The 27,765-nt window shown below is 35.2% G+C and overlaps 1 protein-coding gene across 2 annotated transcripts in view; it reads left to right on the forward strand.

Annotated features, from left to right (window-relative positions):
• USP8 (ubiquitin specific peptidase 8) overlaps window positions 1–27,765 on the forward strand; it is a 66,240-nt gene that overhangs the window by 17,400 nt on the left and 21,075 nt on the right. For both annotated transcript variants that reach the window (XM_077881068.1, XM_077881069.1), the window contains exons 3-10: window positions 2,517–2,661; window positions 7,327–7,412; window positions 8,869–9,031; window positions 11,465–11,507; window positions 14,154–14,298; window positions 18,075–18,237; window positions 21,780–21,924; window positions 22,221–22,444. In XM_077881068.1, coding sequence (XP_077737194.1) covers window positions 2,517–2,661; window positions 7,327–7,412; window positions 8,869–9,031; window positions 11,465–11,507; window positions 14,154–14,298; window positions 18,075–18,237; window positions 21,780–21,924; window positions 22,221–22,444 — 1,114 coding nt within the window. The remainder of the gene's footprint in view (window positions 1–2,516; window positions 2,662–7,326; window positions 7,413–8,868; window positions 9,032–11,464; window positions 11,508–14,153; window positions 14,299–18,074; window positions 18,238–21,779; window positions 21,925–22,220; window positions 22,445–27,765) is intronic.

Here is a 27,765-nt window from a genome sequence, read left to right on the forward strand (position 1 = left end):
TTTGTCTAATACTTAGCAAAGTATTAATTTGTGCCAATTTGACATGAACTTTCAATCTAGAGATTTATGTATTTTTATTTTTGAAGACATGGTCCATCTGCCTGCTGAGTAAGGTAGAGGCTAGAGATGATATGTTACTAGTAATGACTACAAGATCCGTCCTGAGCTAAAATATAATAGTGAGAAATCTAGGTATTTTGGTATTTACTGGAAGTAATTTTGCTAAAAACGAGGTATTAGTAAAATTGTTAACTTGTTGATAGTTCTATCTCTGTTAAGGGACAAAAGGCAATAGCAGAACTTTTCCTCTGAATTAATTTTGACTGACAAAGAAGATTTGGAGAAAAACAAGTAAATACATTATGAATAAGGTTGGAAATAAGGGTTTCAGAAAGAAAGGTGGATTTAGCCAGCCATGGCTTGGGTCAGGCAGATTTTAGAAATCAGAGAAAAGAGGTATTCCTTGATTCCTCCATAAATGGGAGGCTCTAAAAAACAATATGTATGATCCCAAATGAACCTGTGAAGAGGCATCTAAAGAGACCTATGAATGCACAGGGACATCTTTATGAGTCATTTTCTAAAGGAAATAGAAAGTGGAAAGAAAGAAAACAAAACATCAGGGATGAAGAGGAGACAATAGTAGGAACTTTAAAGAAGGTCAGAAAAGAAAATCCCAAAATGAACTGATATTTCTAACCATTACAAGTAGGCAAAATGGGCTGTTAGAAAAGAGATCTTTTTCAGGGACAGAAAGAATGAGAAGCATTGGCCTACTTCTTGAGCTAAATTGGTAATACTGATGGGATAACAGAGAAAGCAGCTCTGTTTAACTCCTGTTGGTAGGGTGCTTGGGTGGCTCAGTCCATTAAGTGTCTGACTCTTGATTTTGGCTCAAGTTGTGATCTCAGAGTCGTGAGATTGAGCCCTGTGTTGGACCCCACAAGGAGTTGGCTCCCCCTATGGAGCCTGCTTTAAGACTCTCTCGCTCTCTCCCTCTCCTGCTTTCCACTCCCACCTTCTCAAACACGCTCTCTAAAAATAAATAAAAATCTAAGAATAAAAACTTTTGTTGAATGACTTTTAAATAGGAAGCAATGGGAAATATAAATTATTATTTTATTTAAAATAAGTTATTGATAAAGCACATTATATATAAGCACTGGTACTATAGCCAAGTTGCTAAAACTTTAGTCTTCAGTGATTGAATTCCTTTTGCAGAAATGCCTATTTTATTAATTTGATTTTTAAAGACTGTTAGGCAGGCAAATGACTTTAGAATGAATGCCACAGCTTCTTCAAATATTTTACCAAAGTGGAATTTTAAGATGACTTATTTTTAGGCTTTCAGTCTCATTTTTGGGGTGCCTGGGTGGCTCAGTTGGTTAAACATCTGCCTTTGGCTTGGGTCATGATCCCAGGGTCCTGGGATTGATCCCTGCATTGGGCTCCCCACTTGGTGGGAAGCTTCCTTCTCACTCTCCCTCTACCTACTTGTGCACTCTCTGTCAAATAATAAATAATAAAATCTTAAAAAAAAAATCTCTCTTCCTTTCAGGACCAGTGAATCAGAGTACAGTTTGGTCATTTTGTAGAAAACTTTAACCAAGTAAAAAGATCAAATTCCTTTCCCTTTCCCTGTCCCTTGTTTTTTGGATTTTTAGGTGGGGAGATTTTTACAACATAGTAAGGGGTGAGGAGATTTGAAAAGTATTTTAACATTAAAATAATAAAGATTTTTAGCTCCCCTACTTCAGTATAAATGGTATGGAGTTATGATTTTTAATGGTAGACTATGAAAGGGGCGCCTGGATGGCTCATGTGGTTAAACATCTGCCTTTGGCTCAGGTCATGATCTCAGGGTCCTAGGATTGAGCCCCCAGTCGGGCTCCCTCCTCAGTGAGGAATTGACTGCTCCCTCTCTCTCTCTGCCCTTTCCCGCTGCTCATTTTCTCTCTCTCTCAAATAAATAAATCTTTTTTTAAAAAAAATCATACAGTATAACTATTATATGGCTGCCCAAGGACCACTTGTCTCAGGATTATGCATCATAGCAAATCTTTTAAAACTGGGCTCAATGCATTTTAACTGTTTGTTTTTGTTTTTAAAGATTTTATTTTATTTACTCATGAGAGATACAGAGCGAGAGAGAGAGAGGCAGACACAGGCAGAAGGAGAAGCAGGCTCCATGCAGGGAGCCCGACATGAGACTCGATCCCGGGTCTCCAGGATCACGCTGTGGGTTGCAGGCGGCACTAAACCGCTGCGCCACCGAGGCTGCCCACGTTTTGAACAGTTTGATGTTATATAAACAACTATTCGGAAGCAGGAGTATTTATTTGTAGGCTAGGGGAATTTGCAGGTGCATCCAGATGCGTATCTAACTTTGTATCGGTTACAAAGTAATGCGAATCTAAATTATGAAATTCATGTTACCAAGATTCTCTGTAGACCTTAAACATGATTTCCCTCCACCATGTGTCAAGTATTTTAATTATTTTTTTCTCTAATTAAAGTTATGTACAGAGTGCCCTGAAGATTTTCAAGACAGCAGAAGAAAGCAGATTAGATCGTGATGAGGAAAGGGCCTACGTACTATATATGAAATATGTGACCGTTTATAATCTTATCAAAAAAAGGCCTGATTTCAAGCAACAGCAGGTACCTTTTATTTTTGCATTTTTATTTTCTAAGTTAATTTTGCATAGTAGAGCTATTGATTTTCTCTAAAAGTTTTAACTACTACTGAAATTTAGATCACATTATGCAGCATCAAGTTCAAACTCTTATGTGGATAGAAAAAGCAAACTAAACATTTAGTTTATTTGTAAATGTATATATGTGCATACAACCACACTATCTACATATACCTAATTTGCCTTTAATTAGTACAAGTTTATAGCAATGTACAGATGCCTAAATTTTCTGTTACAATAAATAATTGCCAAGTCAAGTGGAAGGATTCAGTTTACTCATGCATTAAATTAGAAAAATTTGACTGCAGTCATACTTTCTCAGGATTCAAGATTTAGTCACCTATTTTGTGTATGTGTTTGTTTTTATTACGGTTTATTTGAGTGTAGTTGACATGCAGTGTTACATTAGTTTCAGGTATACAATATACGGATTAGACAGATTTATAGACTGTGCTCTGCTCACCATAATGTAGCTACCATCTGTCACCGTACAACATTATTATAATATCATTGGCTGCATTCCCTATGCTATGCCTTTAATTCCTGTAACTTATCCATTCTGTAACTGGAAGCCTATCTCCCACCTTCCTTTACCCATTTTCTCCATCCCCAACCGCCCCCCACCCGGACCACCATCAGTTCTTTGTGTTTACAGGTATGATTCTATTTTTTGTTTGTTTATTCATTTGGGGGTTTTTTTGTTTTTGTTTTTTAGATTCTATATGTGAGTGAAATCATACAGTATTTGCCTTTCTCATCTGACTTATTTCATTTAGCATAATACCCTATAGGTCCATCCATGTTGTCACATTACACAATCTTATCTTTTTTATAGCTGTGTAATACCGTGTGTGTGTGTGTTCATGTGTACACACTCCCATCTTCCTGTTTCATTTGTCAGTCTCAGGTTAGTCAGTCACTTGTTTTTATGTGACAGGTTTTATATTTGAGTGACATTGTAACCACGTTAAAGACTTCAGTTAATACTGATTGCTTCTATTATTATTATTATTATTACTACTACTACTTTTCCTTTTAATCCTTTGAGCAGGTTCCTTTCCTCCACTTTGCTGAAGCCATGGAGAGGGAGGGAAGGTGGGAGAGCTGTAAATGGATAAAGAGAACTAATGACTAGGGTAGGTGTTGCTAGAGAAAATGGTTGCATTTCAGTTGCAGTAGAAATAGGCAAAAGAAGAACATAGCAAGTAGGTTAAAGAAATTGGAGGAATATTGTGTTGGTGGTTCTGTCTTTACTTAGGAGCAATCTTGCTACCAGACAATAGTACCAGAATACTGCTTATAGGTTTCCTACCTGGTTGAGAAGCCTTTTTCTTTTTTTAAAGATTTTTTATTTATTCATGAGACAGAGAGAGAGCCAGAGGGAGAAGCAGGCTCCATGCAGAGAGCCCTATGTGGGATTCGATCCCAAGTCCCCAGGATCATGCCCTGGCTGAAGGCGGCGCTAAACCGCTAAGCCACCCAGGCTGTCCCAAGAAGCCATTCTTGAATTAATATTGAGGGGTTTTTTGTTGTTCCCTGGTGAACAGTTGACTTACAGAAATGAAAAATGTTCTTTTATTCTTTGAAATAACTTTTTTTTTCAGAGTAATGTGACCAAATGATTTCTTTTGGTTGTTAAGGGATGACTTTAATGTTTTACTTAATAATGATAAATCACTGCTGGAATTTCCTCTCACCAGCAAAGTTATGTTAATAATAGTCACAGGGATTTAGATCTAGCTTTGAAAAGGTGACCTTTGCATTTGGAGGTTCATCCTCCTGACCACAGAGGACTAGATTGGTCGTATACTTAGAACATTCTTGGGCATACCTATCTGTAGATACAAAGACCTGCCAAATTCAAACAAGCTTCTGCATGCTTTGATGGTTTTTATAGTATCTATTAAAGTGGAATTGCTTTAAAAAGAAGTGCAAAGTGTTTAGTAAATATTTTTGAAAGATTTGCAGCTTTGAATAATTCACTAGTTTTGATGTATGCTGTTTATGGTGGTAGGGGCAATTTTTTATGTATTTACTTTTTGCTGTATTTTTCTAGTTAGTAGTTTTTTTCCTTTGAGAAGATTGAGAATGTCTTTGTAGCTACTTTTTTTTTTAAACTTAAGATTAGGAATGAAGTTTAATCGATAAGAATTTTTTTCCATTTCCACAGAGTATCTATTGCATTTCCAAAGGGAGTAGTTGAAAGTTGCAGGAGTTGGTCAGCTTAGGAAGCTCCGTGCAAAGGCTCAGGTAACTCAGGCTGTTACTTCATACACTCAAGTTGTTTATTTGCTCTGTCTAGGGTACACTTCTGCTTCTACCTTAGAATTTTTTGTTTTGTTTTGTTTTGTTTTATTTAGCCCAACATCTCCAGTGCACTTCAAGTTTGTAAAGTGTTAAATTTACTAACTAGATATTATTTAAGGCAGAATATAATGTCAGATAGGGGCAGAATGTAATGCCACCAGTCTTCTTCAGAAACTTGTATCTTTCACTCCTGTTTTACTTGAGGGAATATTTAAGATTTAGATAAAATGTTAATTTAGCAAGCTCACTACTAAAGGACACATTATATTTCTTACTCATTGAAAAATCAGTTTATAATTTTTTCAGGATTATCTGAAAAGGGAGAGGAAGGCAAATAATAATGAAAATACTAGTGTAGCAAAGTCCTGGTAAAATTAGAATTACATTTTCAAATCTGTATGGCATACATGATCACTCATCCTAATTATTATTGGTAAGCCTTCTTATTTGTGAAATCTTAATACTTATTTGAATTTTTATGTTTAGAAATAAGAAAGTTCTACTTGGGTAAACTTGAGAAACATTTTTGGTTGTGTAAGAATTGGATGTTATTTTTCTATTCTGCCAATTGTCAGTACTTTTGAAAATATTAATTGTGCTCCTTTAAGAACAAAGAGATAATATTGACAAGAAACCTCACTAATATTAGGGGAGTGTCTTCTAAGTTTGTAACAGCAATGCCTAAATGCCAAACAGTTTTTTCAGGATTTAAACAGGGTTAAGCTGAGCTTACAGGCCAGCTTTTTAATAAGTTCATGTCAAAAAAATTAATAAAACAAGTCATGGTACTTTTTGCTTTTGTGTTTTATTTTTATGAGAGAAATCTTACAATAGTGATTAAATTTTGTTTTCTATTAAAAGCATATTGCATCAAAAGTCTAGACATTGTGGCAACTGAAGTTTTCAGTTGATACAATTTTGAAAAAACTGTATACTTTTATTGAAATTACATAGTGAAGAGCCTTTTAATATATTTAGTCTTTATTTAGAATAATAAGCCTAATCAAAACATGATGCACTTTTATTTACTTAAGTATTCTCTACACCCAACATGGGGCTCAAACTCAAGACCCTGACCTTTAGAACAAGAGTTGCACACTCTACCAACTGAGCCAGCCAGGCGCCACAAAACATGATCTTCTTTTAAGCTAGATAAAATAGCTGTTGTCAAAAGATTTACCCTACCAGCATCTAGTGACTGCATCTCAGAGAGCCAAAGATGGATAACTGGCTTCTTGGCTTTTTTATTATTAAATCATTTGTGATAAACTGTGCTACTAAGCTCTATTTCAGAGTCACACTGTCTGGTTGTACCCAATTTGATAATTAGATCCAAAAATCAGGTAGCTGGGTCTCACTGTGTTACTGTCATGTCAAACCAATCTTGACTTGAAAATATCTTTGATTGCAGGATCTAATGAATGACCTCTTAGAGAAATGATTTTTTTTAACTTTATTATGCTTTGTTAGTAAGTTATGTGCCAAACCTTTTAGGTTTTTATTAAGATTACATTATTAATTATTTATTTCTACCATTTGACTTTTACTCAAAGTTTCCTCAAGTGTGAAACTTGTTAAATGTCAAAAAAGTTTTGACTCCAGTTGAGAGGAGGTCACTATTATAAGATAAAGGTGGAGGCAAAAATATCTCAGTTTAAAACAAGTAAAACAAAATAAATCCCATGCTGTAGGTCAATATACAATTTGTTTTATGGCTTCTGAGACTAGAGAAAAAAAACTGAGTAACATACTTAAAATAGGAAAGTATATTTTGCTCCTAAAAGCTTTGCTTTTGGGCACTTATTCATAAATAGCAGGAATACGATTTATACTTCTTTTTTTTTTTTTTTCAATTTTTTTATTTATTTATGATAGTCACAGAGAGAGAGAGAGAGAGAGAGAGGCAGAGACATAGGCAGAGGGAGAAGCAGGCTCCATGCACCGGGAGCCTGATGTGGGATTCGATCCCGGGTCTCCAGGATCGCGCCCTGGGCCAAAGGCAGGCGCCAAACCGCTGCGCCACCCAGGGATCCCCGATTTATACTTCTTAAAGCTGTCTTCCAATTATCAAAATTATTACCTTTTGCGGTTTTTTTTGTTTGTTTTTACAAACTAATGGTATGAAGAGATACTTTTGAAACATTTGGAGAATAAGTTGTGTGTTTATGTAGGATAAAAGTTTAAAAAAATACTTCATTCAATCATAATAATGTTTTCATCCAACCTTTCCTTTACATAGCACCATGATTTTAATGTTTTTAGCAATAGTGCTGTGTACAATGGCCAGTACTAAAAGTATGGGATGATTTTCTTGTAATTTTAGGACTACTTTCATTCAATACTTGGACTCGCAAACATCAAAAAAGCTATTGAAGAAGCTGAAAGACTCTCTGAAAGCCTTAAACTCAGGTACAGACTTTATTATAAAATCTTTAAAAGAACATAAATTTAGAAAATAAAAATAGTATTTAGAACTTAATCTGACCATGCATATGAATCCCAATTCCTAGAAATAAATCTTATGTTAACTGGAGCAGAGAAATTAGAATCTTTTGCCATACTACCTTTACTATGTTCATGTGTTACCATTCATATTTTTTACTGAAAATCTAAAAGTATTTAGAATGACAGATTAAGGTAAACATTCATGCAGTAGATTGGAGCTCAGATCCAGTTTTTTCTAACTCTCTGACAGGATTCTTCATAAAAAATATAATTCCTTATTTACCCCAGGTTGTAAGGTGCTCTGGACATTGGTATTATGGGAATGAAGTATTTACTATTAGTTTAGGACTGACTACTTTGCAGTAGTTATGTGTGTTTAAAAACAGACCTAATTCTAATATTTACTGTGACTGACTTACCAGGTTTATGAAGTAATTAGATATTTAAAACAGTATGCTTCAATTTTTAGTTATTAGTCATTCCTTAACGAAATGAAAGGGAACGTTTTTCTTTTTCTTTTTTTTAAATTTATTTATTCATGAGAATACACAGAGAGGAGAGAGAGAGAGAGGCAGAGACACAGGCTCCATGCAGGGAGCCCGACGTGGGACTCGATCCCAGGTCTCCAGGATCACACCCTGGGCTGAAGGTGGCGCTAAACCACTGAGCCACCCAGGCTGCCCAGGGAACATTTTTCTAAATGATTTTTCGTGCTTAGATCAATGAATTATATACATCATAGTCTTTACTTAGAAATTGTTTGACTTAATGTATTCCCTTTATCCCTGAGAAATTACTAATCTTGGGACTGGAATATGTTAAGGTGGTTGATACAATTTAGAATCACCATTCTCTTTCTCCTTTAGCCAGTTAATCACCTAAGTAAAAAAGAATTTCTCCTAATCTTTGGGTTACCACATTATTGATGTTTCTCTTGGATTTCCTAGTTTTTCCCTACTTGTACTATTACCAAAGATATCCCTTTATCTTCTAAGTATTAAGGCCGTTTTCTCACTTATTTGTTATCTTTAATTTTTTTATATTCTGAATTACTTTGTAAGTAGATGAGTCTTTAGAATTAATTTCAAGAGTATAAATCCTTTGAAAGAGAAATTGCAGCAGATTTGAATTATTAAAAGGTTGAAATTAGTGGGAGGGTAAGAACAAAAAGCAGTAAATAGCTTTAACCTGAGAGCATAGTGTTTCTTCAAGATTTTGGGTAATTTGAAATCTACATAGGGTGAATTTATAAGTTGTGGTTTGTAATAGAACACCAGCAGAGTCAAGTATCAGTGGGAGGGACAAAGTATGCTGCCATAAAATACCCCAAGGTAGGGAGACTAATTTTATGGAACTGGAACTCCTTGACTTTTCATGATCATAAGCCAAGGAACACATCTTGACTTCTTTTGTCAACTAGATATGAAGAAGCCGAAGTTCGGAAAAAACTTGAAGAAAAGGACAGACAGGAGGAAGAACAGCTGCAGAAACAGAAAAGGCAAGAAGCAGGAAGAGAGGATGGTGGCACATCAACTAAAAGTTCCTTGGAAAATGTAATGGATTCCAGAGACAAAACCCAAAAGGTATTTCAAATTTATTCTGTGAAGTAAAAGACTGGTTCTTTTTTTCAGGTGATTTGCCTAAGGCGAGTGACATAACCACTACAACACACTTTTAGGCCACAAGGGTAAAATTTAATGTGTTTTTATTAGAAATTGAATTAAATATTCTAGCTTCATTTGATTCCAGGTTCTTTTGAAGCTTCTACAGAACTCTATTCTGTGTGTTATTTGTTTTTTTGCAGTCATTATATACTTGATTAGAGCAGTAGAAAGAGCATTTCAGTGTGACTCAGTATATGTGAGTTCTGGTCCCATGTCAAGTCATGCTTAACCATTCTAGGACTTCGTTTCCTCATTGCCAAGTGAAGATCTTGAAATAGGTGATCGTTAAGGTCTCTTCTTTCTAATAAATGTAATTTACATAGAAAAAGACTTGGTATATTACTTATTTGGTATACAACCTTATCTGTTTCCAGGGTCTCATACTGTCCCCTTTGCTTTTTCTTCCTTTCTGCCCCTTTCCCTTTCCTCTTCCTCTTTTGTTCCATTTTATTCAGTGACTACTTAGTAATCAATCTAGTGACAGCATTTGTTTGCCAAGAACTGTCAGTGACTCAATCTGTACCTGCCAGCTACCCCTGTATCTCCTTCCCTTTACCTTCTGAGAAACCATTCTTCTTAAAATATAATTTCTTTCTTTTCTTGTGTGTGTTTTTCCTAAAATATAATTTCTTATGCGCTTTTGAAATTCATGGAAAGATTTCTGCTTTACTTTTTCTTAAGGATCTTGTATCTTTCAGCTATCATTTGTATGTGAATCACCGTTGGTTTCGTTAAGAAATAGTTGTTCGGGGCAGCCCCATGGCTCAGCAGTTTAGCACCACCTTCAGTCCAGGGTGTGATCCTGGAGACCCAGGATCGAGTCCCACACAAGGCTCCCTGCATGGAGCCTGCTTCTCCTTCTGCCTGTGTCTCTGCCTCTCTCTCTGTCTCTCATGAATAAATAAATAAAATCTTTAAAAAAAAAAAAGAAAAGAAAAATAGTTGTTCTATTACTTGTGACATTGTAGACACTATGTAAAAAGAAGTAAGGAAGTATGGCTTGTTGATTTTAGGAACTCATAAGATAAATAACACTGCCTTAGGAGATATTCTTTTGTAGGTCAAGTGGTTGATGCAGATAAATAACAAGATTTCAAATAACATAAGAAAGGGAGTTGTAAATCTTGCCTTTCCAACAGGAGAGCCAACTCCTTTTTATTATTTTTACTTTGTTTAGCCTTTTTATACTGAAAAGGGAATACTATTAGACACATTACCTAGTTGCCAATAATCAACTAACATTTGTCAACATTCTGTATCTGCACCTCTCCCCTTTTGCTGGATTATTTCATAGTAAGTTCCAGATGACATATCATTTTACTCCTAAATATTTCAGTGTGCATCTCAAAGAAAAGGGACATTTTTGTAATAATGACAATGCTGTTTTTTTACCTCACAAAATTAACTGTAATTCCCTGATATAATCTAATACCTAGTCTTTATTCACATTTACCCACTGTCTTATGATGATAGTTTAGAGTTGATTTGTTTGAATTAGGATCCAGACAAGATCCACTCAAAGTCTTCTGATTGGTATGTCTCTTAAATTACGTCTCTGTAGTAGTCTCTGCTTGAGTCCCCCCCCCTTTCATTTTTTTTATTTCGTGAATTTGACTTTTTGATATGGATCAGTTCTGTGAAATGAACCAGCTACATTCTGGTTTTAACTGATTGTTTCCTCCTTGTGTCATTTAATCTCTACTTCTATCTTCCATATTTCTTGGAAGTTCAGCCTAGAAGCTTCATAGGATTCAGGTTCAGTTTTTGCTTTTGGCAAGAATGCTTCATAGGTGATACTGTGCACTTCATACTGTATTATATAAGCAGGCATATAATATACATTTCTTTTTTAATTTTAGTGATGCTAAAATTGATCACTAGGCTCAAGTGGGTCCTCTGTAAAATGAATTAGTACCTTGGAATCATGTGGTCTTGGTTAGAAAAATACAAATTTGTAAAACTTTGATTACTTTATTTTTCTTTAATAATGTAATACAGAACTCTGAAATGAATAACTAGAATTTTTATTTTATTATAAGAAATATTGTCATTAAATTAAATATTAAGTTTCTATAACAGTCTGCTTTTATATTCTATTTAGCCTTTAACTGAAGAAAATTTCAAGGAAACATTACATGATTCTGATTTGCTGCTAGTTATTTCAGCTGTTTTTTGCTGCCAGATAACCTGATGCAGCCATGACTGTCCCGTCTGTATTTTAATAAAATGCCAGTATTCCACACACTTCATTTTCTAGGCTTTCAGTTTCGATGAAGTAATAGAGTTGAACTTTCTGTTTCTATGAATATGTTTACTTCTATTAAAGTTGAAACTTTTTTTTCTATGAAATAGATAAATGGTGAAAAGAGTGAAAAAAATGAGACCACAGAGAAAGGTAAGCGTGTACAGAAAGAGAGTCCTTTCGGGTTATTGAGATCTTCTTTTAATCAGAATAAGCTTCAGATTTTACATTGTGTTTAGTTTGTATGTAAGCTTTATCATTTTTTTAAGTCTGTACAATTATATTGAAAATGTGTTTATATTCTACGTATATCATGGGGAATATTTATGGTAATATGTAATTAAAAACATCAAAGCCACAGTTTATACTTTTCAGGTTATTTGTTTTTTCCCCCAAGATGTAGTTTATCATAGCAGTTAAGAGCACAGACTCTCTGAAGTCACACTGCCTGGATTTTGAATACTGGCTTCTCCTTTGAATTTCCATGTGATTTTAAGCATGTTACCTACCCTCTCTACCTTAACTTCCCCATCTGTAAAGTGAGGATAATAGTAGTATCTATTTTATAGATTTATTGTAAGTATTGAATAAGTTAACATATGTGAAACTGTTAGTAACTTTATAGAAGTAAACTTTATAAAAGGATTCATGTATTAGGTATTACAACTTATGATTCTAGTTTGTAGACCTAATTTTTTTTAACAGTCTTCTCCACTTCCCTCAAAAAAATCTAAACCAGGGGAATCCCTGGGTGGCTCAGCGGTTTGGTGTCTGCCTTTGGCCCAGGGCGTGGTCCTGGAGTCCTGGGATCGAGTCCCACGTCAGGCTCCCTGCATGGAGCTTGCTTCTCCCTCTGCCTGTGTCTCTGCCTCTCTCTCTCTGTGTCTCTCATGAATAAATAAATAAAATCTTAAAAAAAAAATCTAAACCAGTAATTTGGATGTTAATACGTAGATGGTATTGGTATTCTAGTCACAAATAGTGACCTAAACAGAAAGACTCAGACAGTTGCATAAGTTTTCCTCTCTCAGAAAAGGTTCAACTTAGGGGCACCTGGGTGGCTCTGTAGTTGAAGGTCTGCCTTTGGCTCAGGTCATAATCCTGGGGTCCTAGGATCAAGACCCACCTCAGGCTTCCTATAGGGAGCCTGCCTCTCCCTCTGCCTATGTCTCTGCCTCTCTCTCTGTGTCTCTCATGAGTAAATAAATAAGATCTTAAAAAAGGGGGGGTTCAACTTAAATATTAATTTTATGTAACACTAAAATAAATTCTCTATTTAAAATACTTCTGTATAGGGATGCCTACGTGGCTCAGCAGTTGAGCATCTGCCTTTGGCTCAAGGCGTGATCCCAGAGTCCCCGGATCGAGTCACACATTGGGCTCCCTACATGGAGCCTGCTTCTCCCTCTGTCCATGTCTCTGCCTCTCTCTCTCTGTCTCTCATGAATAAATAAATAAAATCTTTAAAATAAATAAACAGACCAACTACTGTACAACAGGGGCGTCTGGGTAGCTCAGTCAGTTGAGTGTCCGACTCTTGATTTTGGCTCAGGGTTATGAGATTGAGCCCCGTGTTGGGCTCTGTGCTCAGCAGGGCATCTGCTTGAGATTCTGTCTTTCACTTTTCCTCTGCTCCTCCCCACCAAATAATAAATCGTTAAAAAATAAAATATTACTATACAGAAATTTTAAATATAATATAGTAAAATACCTTCATAAAAGTTAACAATTCATTCCAAGATTTGTTTTTATCTATGTTTTTTGTATCTCATCCTGCTTAGGTATTACTTTTCTAAGTGTTTTTTTCCCAACTTAGACAGTTTTGTCATCAAAATGATCTTGATGGTTAGAGAGGGAAGTAGGATGGTTATTAGGTGGGTATTTTAGCTTAGGAGATGCTGTGATTACGTTCTTCTCACATCTCACTCCCAAAATAGTTCTTTACATTTTAAGCTCCCTTGTAGTAACTTTTTATTTTTTTTAAATAGTTTCTTGTTTATTTATCTTTAAAGTTTTTATTATTGAAATATAGTTGACCTTGTGCTTTTTAATCTTCCATTTCAAGTGGTAGAAGCTGGAAGAAGATAGCAGCTAACAAATATTTATTTTGGCTAAATATTAAACGGCTAGAAAGTAAACATTTTAGGCTTGGGGGCAAGGGGTGCTGTCGTTCTTGCTATCACAGCAAAAAAACAGCCATAGACAACATGTAAACACATTTGTGTAGCTGTGTTCCAGTAAAAACAGGTAGCCATAGTTTGTCAACCCTTGATAAGAACACAAATAACAAGCTTTTGGTTTATTCTCTAGGAATACTTGAAAATCTAAATGTTTTTCAAATTTATCCCTCATAAGACCACCTCAGAGATTTTTTTGAAAAGAATTTAGGACTTGTCGAGAATTTTTGAACCATAGATGTTTCTTCTGATTGACTTTTGTCAAATGATTTAATTATTAAAAAGAGAGTAACAGTATTTTCATGAGATACATATATTAATTTCCTTTACTTTGTACCAACAACAGAGCCAGCACCAGATGTGGTTGTAACCTCGAGCATGTTTTCGTATTTAAGCCTTCAGAAACAACATTGAATAGTTTCTTGATAAATGTCAAAAACACAAATTATTTTTAATGTTAGTTTAAAAAATAATAAGTAGTATGATGGGATAGCAGGTATATGACACCTAGTACACTTCAGTCTTCTAGAGAAGAAATGATTAATGTCCTGTGTTTACTGATATGACAGCATGCAAAACTAGGTGTTTCTTAATTGCTTATATTGTCTCTTTTGATTCCAAGGGACAATCACAGCAAAGGAGCTGTATACAATGATGATGGATGAAAACATCAGCTTGATTATAATGGATGCACGAAGAATGCAGGATTATCAGGATTCTCATATTTCAAATTCTCTCTGTGTTCCTGAAGAAGCCATCAGTCCAGGGTGGGTCATTGTGTATTTAGATAAAATGGTAAACTGTGGACAGTAGTAAATGTTATTAACATCCAAACTACGTATGATAGAGTCAGTTGTTTTCCTCCTGTTGCTCCTTAATGGCACACTTTATCCTTTGTCTGAAGGGTAGTGTAAAGGACACTCTGGTTTGGCTGTTTTCTTCTGTTTGTATCATTTGTGGTCTTAAAAGAGAAACGATGCTGCCTTTGTGTGCCTTCTCTCTTGAGGTTTTGGTTGACTGATTTCTTATTTTCTGTTTATGAGCTTATGAAGCATATGCACCAAATTGACTAAAATTGTGAACTAATTGAATTGCTTTTTCTTTTGAAATGCCCCATGTTATTATCTGTGTTAAAAGAGTACACAGATACTTTTGGAAAAAAAAAAAAAAAGTAGCCGAGTGATTCAGTAAGTGGATAGACTCTAAAGTCAGGCTATATTCAGATCGTAACTGTCTCTTATCAACTACATTGCTTCTGCCTGTGACCTCGCCTGTCTAAGACTATGTTTCTTATCTGCAAAACAGGGGTAGTAATATTACCTGTTTTAGAAGTTTTAAGAAGTTTAAGTGAGAAATTTCATGCACACACACTTAGCACAGTGCCTAGTACTAATAAGGACTTCCTAAAAAGATTTTTCTTTTTCTGATAAGGCTTTAGACTATAAAATAATTTAAAGTTACTTGCATGGATATATTCTGTATTAAAAACTATCATAATAATAACAGAGCTAAAACTCCATATCCAGAGCCATTTTTACTGTTTTGAGTGTTATATAAATTATATAACCTCTTTGGGTCTTAGTTTATGGATTGGATTAGTTAAAATCTATTATCTATCATTTTAAGACCTAACTTAAACAACATTGAGAAGATACACGTTTAAATTAGATAATAAAATTTGCATAGTTTTTGGCATATTGTTGATGCTTGACAAATGTTTGACCTAAAGAATAGGGCGCTTTGTAAATACGCTGTTTAAAAGCAAAACTGGAGTGTTTAGTCTAATCAAGTAGGTGGGAATATATTCCAGGATTTGAAAAGACAGAACTGTAATTAATTAATCTTTCGATGGTCTAATCTGTAGTAACAGAAAGCTGGTGGTTTTTGTTGAGCTTAAGTGTTTCCCAAAATATGAGAAATTTGACTACTATGAAACTCATGATGAGTTTAGGTTGAAGATTAAGGAACAATGAACTATATGCCAAGAAAATTATTCCCCTTTAATTTTTGTTTCAGTTTTTCAGGAGGAGTTGTAGGAAGTCTCAGTTTGGTGCTAGCATTCCTCTTTAATATTTGCTAATCTCCTTCCTTAGAGAAAGAGCTAGCTGATTATAATTATTCTTTCATTGTTTTTTTTTTAACATTTTAAAACAGTATGGTACACATACAAAAGCACCCCTTTCCTAAGTATTTAGCCCTGTGAATTTTCAAAAACTGAATGTACCCATTTTGCTAACATTGAGACCAGAAATAGAGTATTACCATCACTCCAAAAGCCCTTCCTACACCCTTTGTTAGTTACTACTACTCCTCCCACCAAAGGGAACACTCAACTTCTAACAGAATAGATTTATTTTTGTCTGTTTTTATATTTTATATAAAAAGAAATACACAATCTGTAGTCTTTTGTGTCTGGCTGCTGCTTTTTTTTTTTTTTTTTTTTTTTTAAGATTTTATTTATTTAATTCATAAGAGACACAGAGAGAGAGAGAGAGGCAGAGACACAGGCAGAGGGAGAAGCAGGCTCCCCACAAGGAGCCTGATGTGGGACTTGACCTGGACTCTAGGATCATGTCCTGAGCCAAAGGCAGACACTCAACCGCTGAGCCACCTAGGCGTCTCGTGTCTAGCTTCTTGTACTCAACTTTGGGTTTGTGAGAGTCATCTATATTGTGTATAGTTGTGGCTCATTTATTCCCATTGCTATATGCTGATTATTGTGTGAATATAGCATAATTTAATTATCTATTTTTATGACTTGTTAGATACAATGCTGTTTTTCCACAGTTATAGGAATATAATTTTCCTATTAAATTTAAATAAAGGGTCACTTTAAGTAATTAAATTAATAATTAAGTTAAAATATTAAATAGGCAAAGTAGAGCAAAATTGCACTAGCTTGTGAAGATGATACACAAAAGACTGAAGTTTGGTATGTATTGGTTAATACTATTATTTTCTAAAGTGTTTTAATAGAATACTAATCTTGAGTTTTTAGACAAAGAGTATTTAGGCAAATATATATTCCCAGAGTCAGAAATAGTCCTTAAGAATATGACATTTCAATATTTTCCATTCTTTGTTGACCAAACATCCTTTTGATCACTGTCTATCAGGTAAGAATATTATGAGACAGGATTATATATTTTTTCTTTATTTCCAAGAAGATATAGTAGCCAACATTGTTATATAGGAACAAGGTTTCTTTTAAATAATCTAAACCATTTTGTCTTATGAATATTGAGTGCACCGGTCTTAACTTGCCAGTAGCATTACATGCTCCTTGCCAGCAAGCATTAAGATGCTTATGTGCTTTACTAGGAATAATAAGGAGTTCCTTACCTGGAGGAGTCTGTATTATTTATTCAGTCATTCAGTAGATAATTTACTGAGCACTCATTTACCATGGGCTGGATTGCTATGGTTAACAGGGAGGTGAGGTAGTAAAACTTGATATGTATGCCTACTGTTAATAAGTGCTGTGGACATGGGTGTGTCAAGTGTGTACACTGGGTATAGGTATTAAAATTTTAATCCAGAAAGGCTTCACAGAGAAGTTATAACTGAGCAGATCTTGAGGGGATAAGGGAAATGAGTGATGCGGTTATCTGAGGGAAAAGAATTCCAGAAAGAAGGACAACAGAAGCAGAGGCCCCTAGGCTGGAGTATACCTTGATAACCAGGAACTATGAGGGAACCCAGTGGCTTGCGTGGAGTGGAAGAAGGGGGCAAGTAGTTAGTGATGAGTAGTTGATATACTAGGATTGGAAGGAAGGCCCATGCTGTAGGTCCATTCTAAGGATTTTAGGTAAGAACTTTTAACTTTTATGTGAGCAAAAGAGGACATGAACAGCATGCTTTAATATAGAGCTGATATTATTCACAGTTAAGAGGCAGCACAGCAAAGCAGCTAAGAGCAAGGACATGAACCAGATGGCCTGAGTTTGAATTTTGACTTCACTTAGCAGCTGTAATCTTGGGCAGGTTACTTAACATCTTTGTGCCTCAGTTTCTCCATTTGTAAAATGAAGATAGTAATGCCTACTTCATAAGATTTATTGTGAGGATTCAGTGAGATTCTATGAGAACAAAGCATTTAGAAGAGTACCTGGCACATAATTAGTGCTCTGTGTGTTAAATAAATGTTTTGGCATTTGTCTAACAATTATATAGGTGTAAGAGAGCTGAAATATAAATAATGTTTCTCAAGCAATTCCCCCAGTTATATATGGCTGAGTGAGGTGCTCAGATGACTTCCTCTGTTTTCACTTTTGGCTCTTTTTGTGAAGGGTCAGAATTGAGTCTATTTCTTTTAGTTTCTAATGGTGACTAAAATATATCCCAGTGTTATACAAAGGTGATGTTGTTAAACATTATGGGATATTTAATATCCTGAAATAATAGTTTGACCTTAGGACAAGATGTTTCTTAAAGTTTGCTATGGTGTGATACAGACTAGAAGAAAACTCATTGTCTTATATTAGTATATTAGGACCTCTTGTCTACCTCTGCCCCAATACAAAATATTAATAATACATTTCAGAGTCACTGCTAGTTGGATTGAAGCAAAACTCCCAGATGATTCTAAAGACACATGGAAGAAGAGGGGGAGTGTGGAATATGTGGTACTTCTTGACTGGTTTAGTTCTACAAAAGATTTACAACTTGGAACAACTCTACGGAGTCTGAAAGATGCACTTTTCAAGGTTAGCAAGTTTCCTTGTTAGTTTACTATAATTGTAAGCCTTCTTTGGTTGTTAGAAAGGTGTATTGAATAGCTATTTATCTTAAGGATAAAATCCATCACCTTTGGTTGTAGATTTTTTTTTTTATTCAAACCCAAAAGACTATACTAAATGACCAACTAACAATAAACTGATCTATATAAAGGAGAATTAGAATTTACAGGAACATAAATTATCTGAAAAAAGCATTTTTTTTGTTTTAAGAATAGACTGTGAAACATAAAAGCAAAGGAAGAAGTCACTAAGTAGAAAAAGCTTGATAGATTTGACTTGATAAAATAAAAATTTTAAGTGTGAAAAAATACTATAGGATTAGAACACAGAAGACAAACAGGAAAATATTTGCAACAAATATGGCAGTGCAGTTGGTCTTTGAACAATGTAGGGGTTTGGAGTGCTGACACCCTGCCACAACTTTTAACTTCTTGCAACTTTTACTACTAATAGCCTACTGTTGGCTAGAAGCCTTACTGATAAGATAAACAGTTGATTAACACGTATTTTCTATATTACATGTATTATAAATTGTATTCTTACAGTAAAGTAAGCTAGAGAAAAGAAAATGTTAATCATAAGGACAAGAAATACATTTATAGTACTGTACATATATTTATTATACATAAACTTACCCACCCATATAGGTGGATGGGCAGTGTCAGACAAGGATTGTGGCAACAGTGGGTCTGTTCCTGGGATGGCGATGTTCTACAGCCTAGTGTCCTCTGCTCAACAGTGGCAGCTTCTGGGTAGGCCTGCAGGTAGCAACAGCACTCTGGAGCACAGTACCATTGCCCTGTGTGCCTAGAGGTGTACCACCAGCCTGTGGCTTTGGGCAACTACTGCTACATATGTGTGTTCTGGCTTCCAGGAGCTACTAGAGGGAGCGATCTGCCCCTGACTGGGGCGGGGGGCGGGGGGGGTCCTAGACCCAAGGAGGCTGAAGGCACAGAGTGGGGAATGCTAGAGATGCTGGGCTTCCTGGGCAGCCTCTGGGTGCATTCCTCCATTTCAGCCCAGCCTCCTGCCCAGCAGCCCAGGGCATTCAACCTAACCACTCTGTTGGCACACAGTGACCTGTAGCCCTGTCCAGTTTGGAGCAGCTGGGGATTGTTGAGGGCTGCTGACAGCCTCAGCAGATTTGCCCAGGTACTCAGTGGGCCACAGGCACTACCTCTACACCAATTGCTTTCAATATGGTTCTGTGGAGACTGGGATGGGCAGTTATAAATAAATGCCTGTGGCTTTTGCTGTCGACTCAAAGAGAAAAAAGTGTGTAAGTAGACTTGCGTAATTCAAACCCATGTTGCTCAACAGTCAACTATAGTTTAGAACACCTAAAATATGAAGAGCTTTTGCAAATAAGAAAATTATTTAAGATAAAATAGTAAAATAAGTAGTGAACACAGACCTGAGCAAGTGACAGAACATAAGAATTATCATCTTTACTAGTAGAAATGCAAATTGAAATGATCACTGTTTTGTTAATTAAATTAACAAAGGTAAAAAATAACACTCAGTTTAATTTGCTAAATTATTAAACTGATAGCACTGAATGCTGGTAAGATTAAACTTAATGTGCTAGTAGGAAGGTCAGTTGATGGAACATTACCCTTCAGGAGGGCAATGATAAAGCCTTAAGACAATTCATGCTTTAAAATAGGGAATCTAGAAATATACCCAAGTATAGATTGATATATGAAACTGCTAATATTCAACTAGTTTTGACCTATAAAAGGGCAGTTTCATAAAGTACAACCTAAGATACATGGAACCTTAGTGTATGATAAAGATGACATAATAAATCAGTGTAGAAAAGATCAATTGAAATGAATGGTTTGGAGACAACTGGCTAACCACTAAGAAAGGGGACCCCTACCTTACTTCTTAGATCACAATATATTCTTTTTTTTTTTTTTTTTAAGATTTTATTTATTTATTTATGACAGACACAGAGAGGGAGGCACAGACACAGGCAGAGGGAGAGGCAGGCTCCTTGCAGGGATACCAATGCAGGACTCAATCCCGGACCCCAGGATCAGGCCCTGAGCCGAAGGCAGACACTCAATCACTGAGCCACTCAGGCACCCCATCTTAGATCACAATATATTCTAAATCGGTCAATGATATAAATATGTCAATTGAAACAGGAAATACTAGCAAAAGCACTTGTAGGTGGTTTTTTTCTTATGTTGATCCTAAATCAAGATACTGTAAAGGAAAATCTATATATTTGATTCTGTTAAAATCCCATAAATAAAGTAAATTAGGAAAAATAGCTTTAGCATATATGACAAAGAGCTGTTTTTCTTAATACTCAGAGTACCTTCACTCTTTACTAAGAAAATAGCAAACTCTGCCAAAAAAGGACAAGGGATTGGTGATTAATTAGGTCCTAGAATATTAATGGTTAATAAACATACTAACAGATGTGCAGCTTCACTAATAAAAGCTAATTAAAACATATCATTTTATGTATACCAGTTGGTAAAAATTACAAAGATTTATCATAGGCATTCTCATTCACTGTTGGCAAGTGTATAAACTGGTATTTTCTTTTTGAAGGGCAATTTGGCAGCATCTACCAAACTTTTTATCCAGCAGTTTTAGTTCTAGCAAATTACTCTAAAGAAATACACAGATTTATATTTTTAAAGATCATTTAAAGATTAGCAATATATATTAAAAATCTTAAAATGTTCATGTGCCTTGGCTCAGCAATTCCACTTCTGGGGATTTTCCCTAATAGAATTGATTGGGTGTGTGCATATATAAGGATCTAAAGTGCTTATCTCAGCATCATTTATAATTAAATGGGAAAAATAACCATAAGTATTACAGTGATTGATTCAGTTTAGGAGTGGTGTGTGTGTATGTATGTTTAAAATAGAATATTATCTGGTCATTACAAATGGTGATACAACTTTTAATAAAAGAAGTTCATATAAGAGAAAAGCAGCAGTGTAGAAGTTCTACTGTTTTATAAAAATAAAAATTTAAGAGTATAAATCTGCATAGAAAACTCTAAGAATGAGGCCTAAAATGTTGAAGTTGTATCTCTGGGTGGTCAGATGATGGATGATTTTTATTGTAAAAGTTCATATAAACTTCTTTTCCAAGGATCATGAATTATTTGTGTTGTAAAAACTCGATCTATCCATTTTTTTATTTAATGCTGAATTTTTAATTCAGCTCTCATTTTTTATCATTTGAATCTTTTTTTTTTTTTTTTTTTTTAAGATTTTATTTATTCATAGAGACACAGCTAGAGAGAGAGACAGAGACACAGGCAGTGGGAGAAGCAGGCTCCATGCAGGGAGCCCGATGTGGGACTCGATCCCGGGGTCTCCAGGATCATACCCTGGGCTGCAGGCGGCGCTAAACCGCTGCGCCACTGGGGCTGCCCTCATTTGAATCTTTTAAGAGCAGTTTTAAAATTCAGTTTTATGTTTTTAGCTGTGAAGAGACCGCTGACATATTAAAAATACTATTTCCTTTTTTTATAGTGGGAAAGTAAAACTGTCCTGCGCAATGAGCCTTTGGTTTTAGCAGGAGGCTATGAAAACTGGCTCCTTTGTTACCCCCAGTATACTACAAATGCTAAAGTCACTCCACCCCCACGAGGCAAGAATGAAGAGGTGTCTATCTCATGTATGTATGTGAAAATTTTTGTTTAAAATTGCCTTGGTAAAATGAACTTTAAATTATTAATGTTCTTGGTTGTATGTGTACTTGTCCTGTTGGATAGCAGATTGTTTTCAGGCATAAAAAATACAAGATGTCCATCCATAGCTTGGAAGTTAATATTTTTAATTCTTTAAGATTGTTGTGGTTGTCACCTCATTTACTTTATATTGAACTATCACATGTAACATGCATGACATATATAAGTACTATTGATGGGGTTTGCTGTTCTTTCAAAAATATTATTCTTTTGGGGATTTTAGTGGATTTTACTTATCCTTCACTGGAAGAATCAGTTCCTTCTAAACCTACTGCCCAGATGCCACTTCCTTCTGTAGAAATAAATGAAAATATAGAATTGATAAATGATCAAGATGAGAGAGTGGCACCACTGAACATATCAACTCCAGTGGAACCAATTGCTGCTTCTAAATCTGATGTTTTACCTATAATTCAACCAGTGCCTGTTGTAAAGAATGTTCCACAGGTATGTTCTTTATTTCTTTTAACTTTATTATTTCTCTTTTTTTAATATTATATTAAATGCATAGTATACAAATGAAGTTTTATATATAACCTTTTATATTTAAGAAAGGAAAATACCAATGAAGAGAATTTATGTGTTTTGGTGTCTTTTGGCTATAAAAGTTTTTCATTTTATATTTCAGTCCTGTTACCAAAGCAGTATTAGAATAAATAATTCAAAAGATTTCAAAGCCAATTAGCAGTCTATTTACTACAGGCAGTACCAGCAAAAGATTGTAGACATGAACATATTCTGGGTTTTCTTGTATTATAATTTAACCTATAGTATTTTCCCAAATAGTTTGGCGTGAAGATGATAGTTACATGATGTCAATATTTTGTTTTCAAAATAATACTGTAGTTCCATTTACCTGGAATTTGACATATAAATAACATGCATGGTTTTCGTCGTTGTTATTTCTTTTGTTATTATTGAAGTATAGTTGCCATACAATATATTAGTTTCAGACGTACAAAATAGTGATTAGACATTTATATACATTATGAAATCATCACCATACGTCTAGATACCATCTGTCATCAAAAAGTTATTACAATATTGACTATATTTTCTGTACTATATATCCCTGTGACTTATTTCTTAACTATAAGTTTGTACTTCTTAATCCCCTTCACCCATTTCACCCAGCCTCCCCAAACTCCTCCCCACTGGGCAACCACCAGTTTGTTCTCTTATTTATGGGTCTGTTGCTCTTCGGTTTTGTTTATCTTGCCCCCTTTTTTTTTAATCTTGCTTTTTAGATTACATGTATAAGTGAAATCATACAGTATCTGTCTTTCTCTGACTTCACTTATCATAATACACATAATACATAATGGTCTTGCCATGTACTACAAATGGTAAGATTTTATTTTTTTTATGGATGCCTAATATATATATATCACATGTTCTTTATCCATTCATCTATTGATAAACACAAGTTTCCATAATTAACATGGGATGCATATATCTTTTTGAATTAGTGTTTTCATTTTCTTCAGATGAATAGAAATATCAGAAGTGGAATTGCTAGATCATATGGTAGATCCTCATTTTTTGAGGATCAGTTTCTGTACTATTTTCTCTTGTGGCTACATTAATTTACATTCCAAACAAGAGTGTACCAGGATTCCTTTTTTCATCACATCCTCACCAACACTTACTATTTCTGCTCTTTTTGATTTTACCCATTCTGACAGGTATAAAGTGATACTTGGGGCACCTGAGTAGCTCAGCTGGTTAAGCCTCCAGCTCTTGGTTTTGGCTCAGGTCGTGATCTCAGGGTCATGGGATTGAGCCCCACATTGGGCTCCACACTCAGTGCGGAGTCAACTTAAGATTCTCCCCTCTACCCTTGCACACCCCATGTTCACTTTCTCTCTCAAGATTTATTTATTTAATAAATCTTTTTAGAAAAAAGTGATACCTCATTGTGGTTTTAATTTGCATTTGTTGAGCATCTTTCATGTGTTTCTTGGCTACTGTATGTCTTCTTTGGAAAATTCTCTATTTGAGTTCTCTGCCCATTTTTAAATCAGATTGTTTGGGTTTTTTAGTGTTGAGTTGAAGGAATTCTTTATATATTTTGGATATTAACTCATTATCAGATATGTCATTTGCAAATATATACTCCCATTCAGTAGGATGCCTTTTCACTTTGTTGATGGTTTCCTTCACTGTGCAAAAGATTTTTAGTGTGATGAATGAGTCCTGTTTGTTTATTTTTGCCTTTGTTGCCCTTGGCTGAGGAGACAGATAAAAATATATTGATAGAATCAGTGTCTCAAGAATTTAGTACCTGTATTTTTAGTTTTATGGCTTTAGGTCTTACCTCTAGATCTTTAATCCATTTTGAGGTTTGTTTTTTTTTTTTTTTTTTCTTTTTTTGGATAGATATAAGAAAATGTGGTCCAGTTTCATTCTTTTGCCTGTTGCTGTTAAGTCTTCCTAACACCATTTATTGAAGACACTGTCTTGGTTTTCAGTACTGGTACCATACTGTTTCAATTACTATTAGCTTTGTAGTATATCATGAAATCTGGAACTGCAACACTCCAGTTTTGTTCTTCTTTTCAGGATTATTTTGGCTATTGGGGATCTTTATGTGGTTCCATACAAATTTTAGGATTTTTTGTTGCAGCTCTGTGAAAAACGGTATTAGTATTTCAATGGGGATTGCATTAAATCTGTAGATTGCTGTGGGTAGCATTGACATTTTAACAATATTAATTCTTACCATCCACGAACATGATATATCTTTCCAGTTATCTCATTTTCAGTTTCTTTCAGCAGTGCCTTAAAAGTTTTTACAGAGTATAGGATTTTATTCATAAATATTTTATTCTTTTTGAGGCAGCTGAAAACAGAATGGTTTCTTAATTTCTCTTTGTTACATTTTATTATTAGTGTATAGAAGAGAACAAATTGTGGTATAATGATTTTGTATCCTGCAACTTTACTGAATCAATTTATTAGTTCCAATAGGTTTTCTGGTGGAGTATAGGGTTTTCTAAATATAGTGTCAGTGTGATCTATAGATAGTACCAGTTTCACTTCTTTACAAATTTGGACACCTCTATTTCTTTTTCCTAACTGATTGCTGTGCTATGTTGAATAAAAGTAGCAAGAGTGAGCATCCTTCTCACTCTTAAGAGGAAAATATTTTAGCATTTCACTATTGAGATGTTAGGTGTGGGTTTGTCATATACTTCCTTATTATGTTGAGGTATGTTTGCTGTATACTCAGTCTGTTGAGAGTTTTTAGCATAAATGAATAATACATCTTTTCAGATGCTTATTCTGCATCTACTGAGTTGCTCATATGGTTTTTATTCTTCATTTGTTAATTGATATGCCAATATTGAACCATCCTTGAATCCCTGGAATAAATCCCTTTTGATTGTGGTGCATGATCCTTTTAATGTATTGTTGAATTCAGCTTGCTAATACTTTGTTGAAGAGTCTTACAACTCAGTTCATCAGGGCTGTTGGCCAGTAGTTTTCTTTTTTGTAGTGTCTTTGTCTGCTGTTGGTATGAGGGTAATGCTGGCCTTGTACAATGAATTTGGAAGCATAACTTCCTCTTTATAAATTTCTTGTAATAATTTGAGAAGAATAGGTATTAACTCTTCTTTGGTAGAAGTCACATGTGAAGCCTTCTGTTCCTAGACTTATGGTTGTTGGGAGTTACTGATGACTGACTCAGTTTCATTACTAGTACAGGTGTACAACAGAGATAATTGTGGGTTAAGTTCCAGACCACCACAGTAAAGCAAATATCATGATAAAGCAAGTCCAGTGAATTTTTTGGTTTGGTTTTCTAGTGCACGTAAAAGTTATCTTTACAATGTATTGTAGTCTGGTAAATATGCAATAAATAGCATTATGACTAAAAAAAAAAAAACAATGTACATCTCTTAATTAAGAAATAGGTCACTGCTAGGCACCTGAGTGGTTCAGTTGATTAAGCATCTGCCCTTGGATCAGGTCATGATCTCAGGGTCCTGAGATCAAGTTCCACATTGGGCTCCCTGCTCAATGTCAAGTCTGCTTCTCTTTCTACACCTCCCCCCTGCTTGTGATCTCTTTCTCTTTTATGTTCTCTCTCAAATAAATAAGTAAAATCTTTTTTAAAAATACTGCTAAAAAATGCTAGCTATCATTTGAGATTTCAGCAACATGTATTCTTTTTGCTGATGGAGGGAGGGTCTTGCCTCAATGTTGGCTGTTGATTGATAAGGGGCAGTTGCTAAAGTTTGGGATAGCTGTGGAAATTTCTTAAAATAAAACAACTGTGAAATTTGCTGTATCTGTTAACTCTTTCTTTCACAAATTATTCCTTTGCAGTATGCAGTACTATTTGATAGCATTTTCCCCACAGTAAAACTGCTTTCAAAATTGGAGTCCATCCTCTCAAGCCCTGCCACTCCTTTATCAACTAAGTTTATTTTATATTCTAAATCCTTTGTTGTCATTTCAGCAATATTTACAGCATCTTCACTAGTAGATTCCATTTCAGGAAACCACATTCTTCATTCATCCAAAAGAAGCTACTGTTCATCCATTCAGGTTTTTCATGAGATAGCAGAAATTTAGTCATATCTTCAGGTTCTCCTTGTAATTCTAGTTCTCTTGCTATTTCTACCACATTTCAGGTAGTCTACCACAAGACTACCAGTCTTGAACTCCTCATAGTCATCCATGATTCTTGGAATCAGCTTCTTCCAAATTCCTTTTAATGTTGACATTTTGACATCTTTCTAGGAATTACTAATGTCCTTAATTTAATGTGGAATGGTGTAGCCTTTCCAGGTTTTCAGTAGACCTTGCCTACATCCACTGTAGGAATCACTACTATCTATGCAGTTCTAGCCTCACCAAATGAATTTCTTAATTAAGACTTGAAAGTTATCATGACTTCTTGATCAGTGCGCTGCAGAATGGATTTTATGTTAACAGGCATGAAAACATTAATCTTTTTATAATCTCAATCAGAACTCTTGGGTTACCAGGTACATTGTCAATGAGCAGGAATTTTTTAAAAGGAGTCTCTTCTGAAGAGTAGGTCTTTTTGTGTGCTTAAAATATTCAGTAGGGATCCCTGGGTGGGGCAGCGGTTTAGCGCCTGCCTTTGGCCCAGGGCGCGATCCTGGAGACCCAGGATCGAATCCCACGTCGGGCTCCTGGTGCATGGAGCCTGCTTCTCCCTCTGCCTGTGTCTCTGCCTCTCTCTCTCTGTGACTATCATAAATAAATAAATAAAAATTAAAATTAAAAATTAAAATATTCAGTAAACCATGGTGTAAACAGATGTGCTGTCATCCACACTTTGTTGTTCCATTGATAGAGCACAGGCAGAGTAGATGTAGCATAATTCCTAATGCCCCTAGGATTTTCAGAATGGTCAGTGAGCACTAGATTTAACCGAAAGTCACCAGCTGCATTAGCCTCTAAAGAGAGTCAACCTGTCCTCTGAAGTCTTGAAGCTAGACATTCACTTCTCTTCTCCAGCTATCAAAGTCCTAGACAACCTCTTGTCCAATATAAGACTGTTTCATATATATTAATTATCTTAGCTAAATCTCGTAGATAACTTGCTGGAGCTTTTACATCAGCACCTGCTGCTTCACCTTGAACTTTTATGTTAGGCATCTGCTTTCCTTAAACCTCATGACCTAAGCTTTGCTGAAATCAATTTTTTTTTTTTTCACCCAGCTTCTTCACCTCTTTCAGCCTTCATAGAGCTGAAGAAAGTCAAGGCCTTACTCTGGATTAGGCTTTGG

Source organism: Canis aureus, chromosome 32 (genome assembly GCF_053574225.1).
Source record: "Canis aureus isolate CA01 chromosome 32, VMU_Caureus_v.1.0, whole genome shotgun sequence".
NCBI lineage: Eukaryota > Metazoa > Chordata > Mammalia > Carnivora > Canidae > Canis > Canis aureus.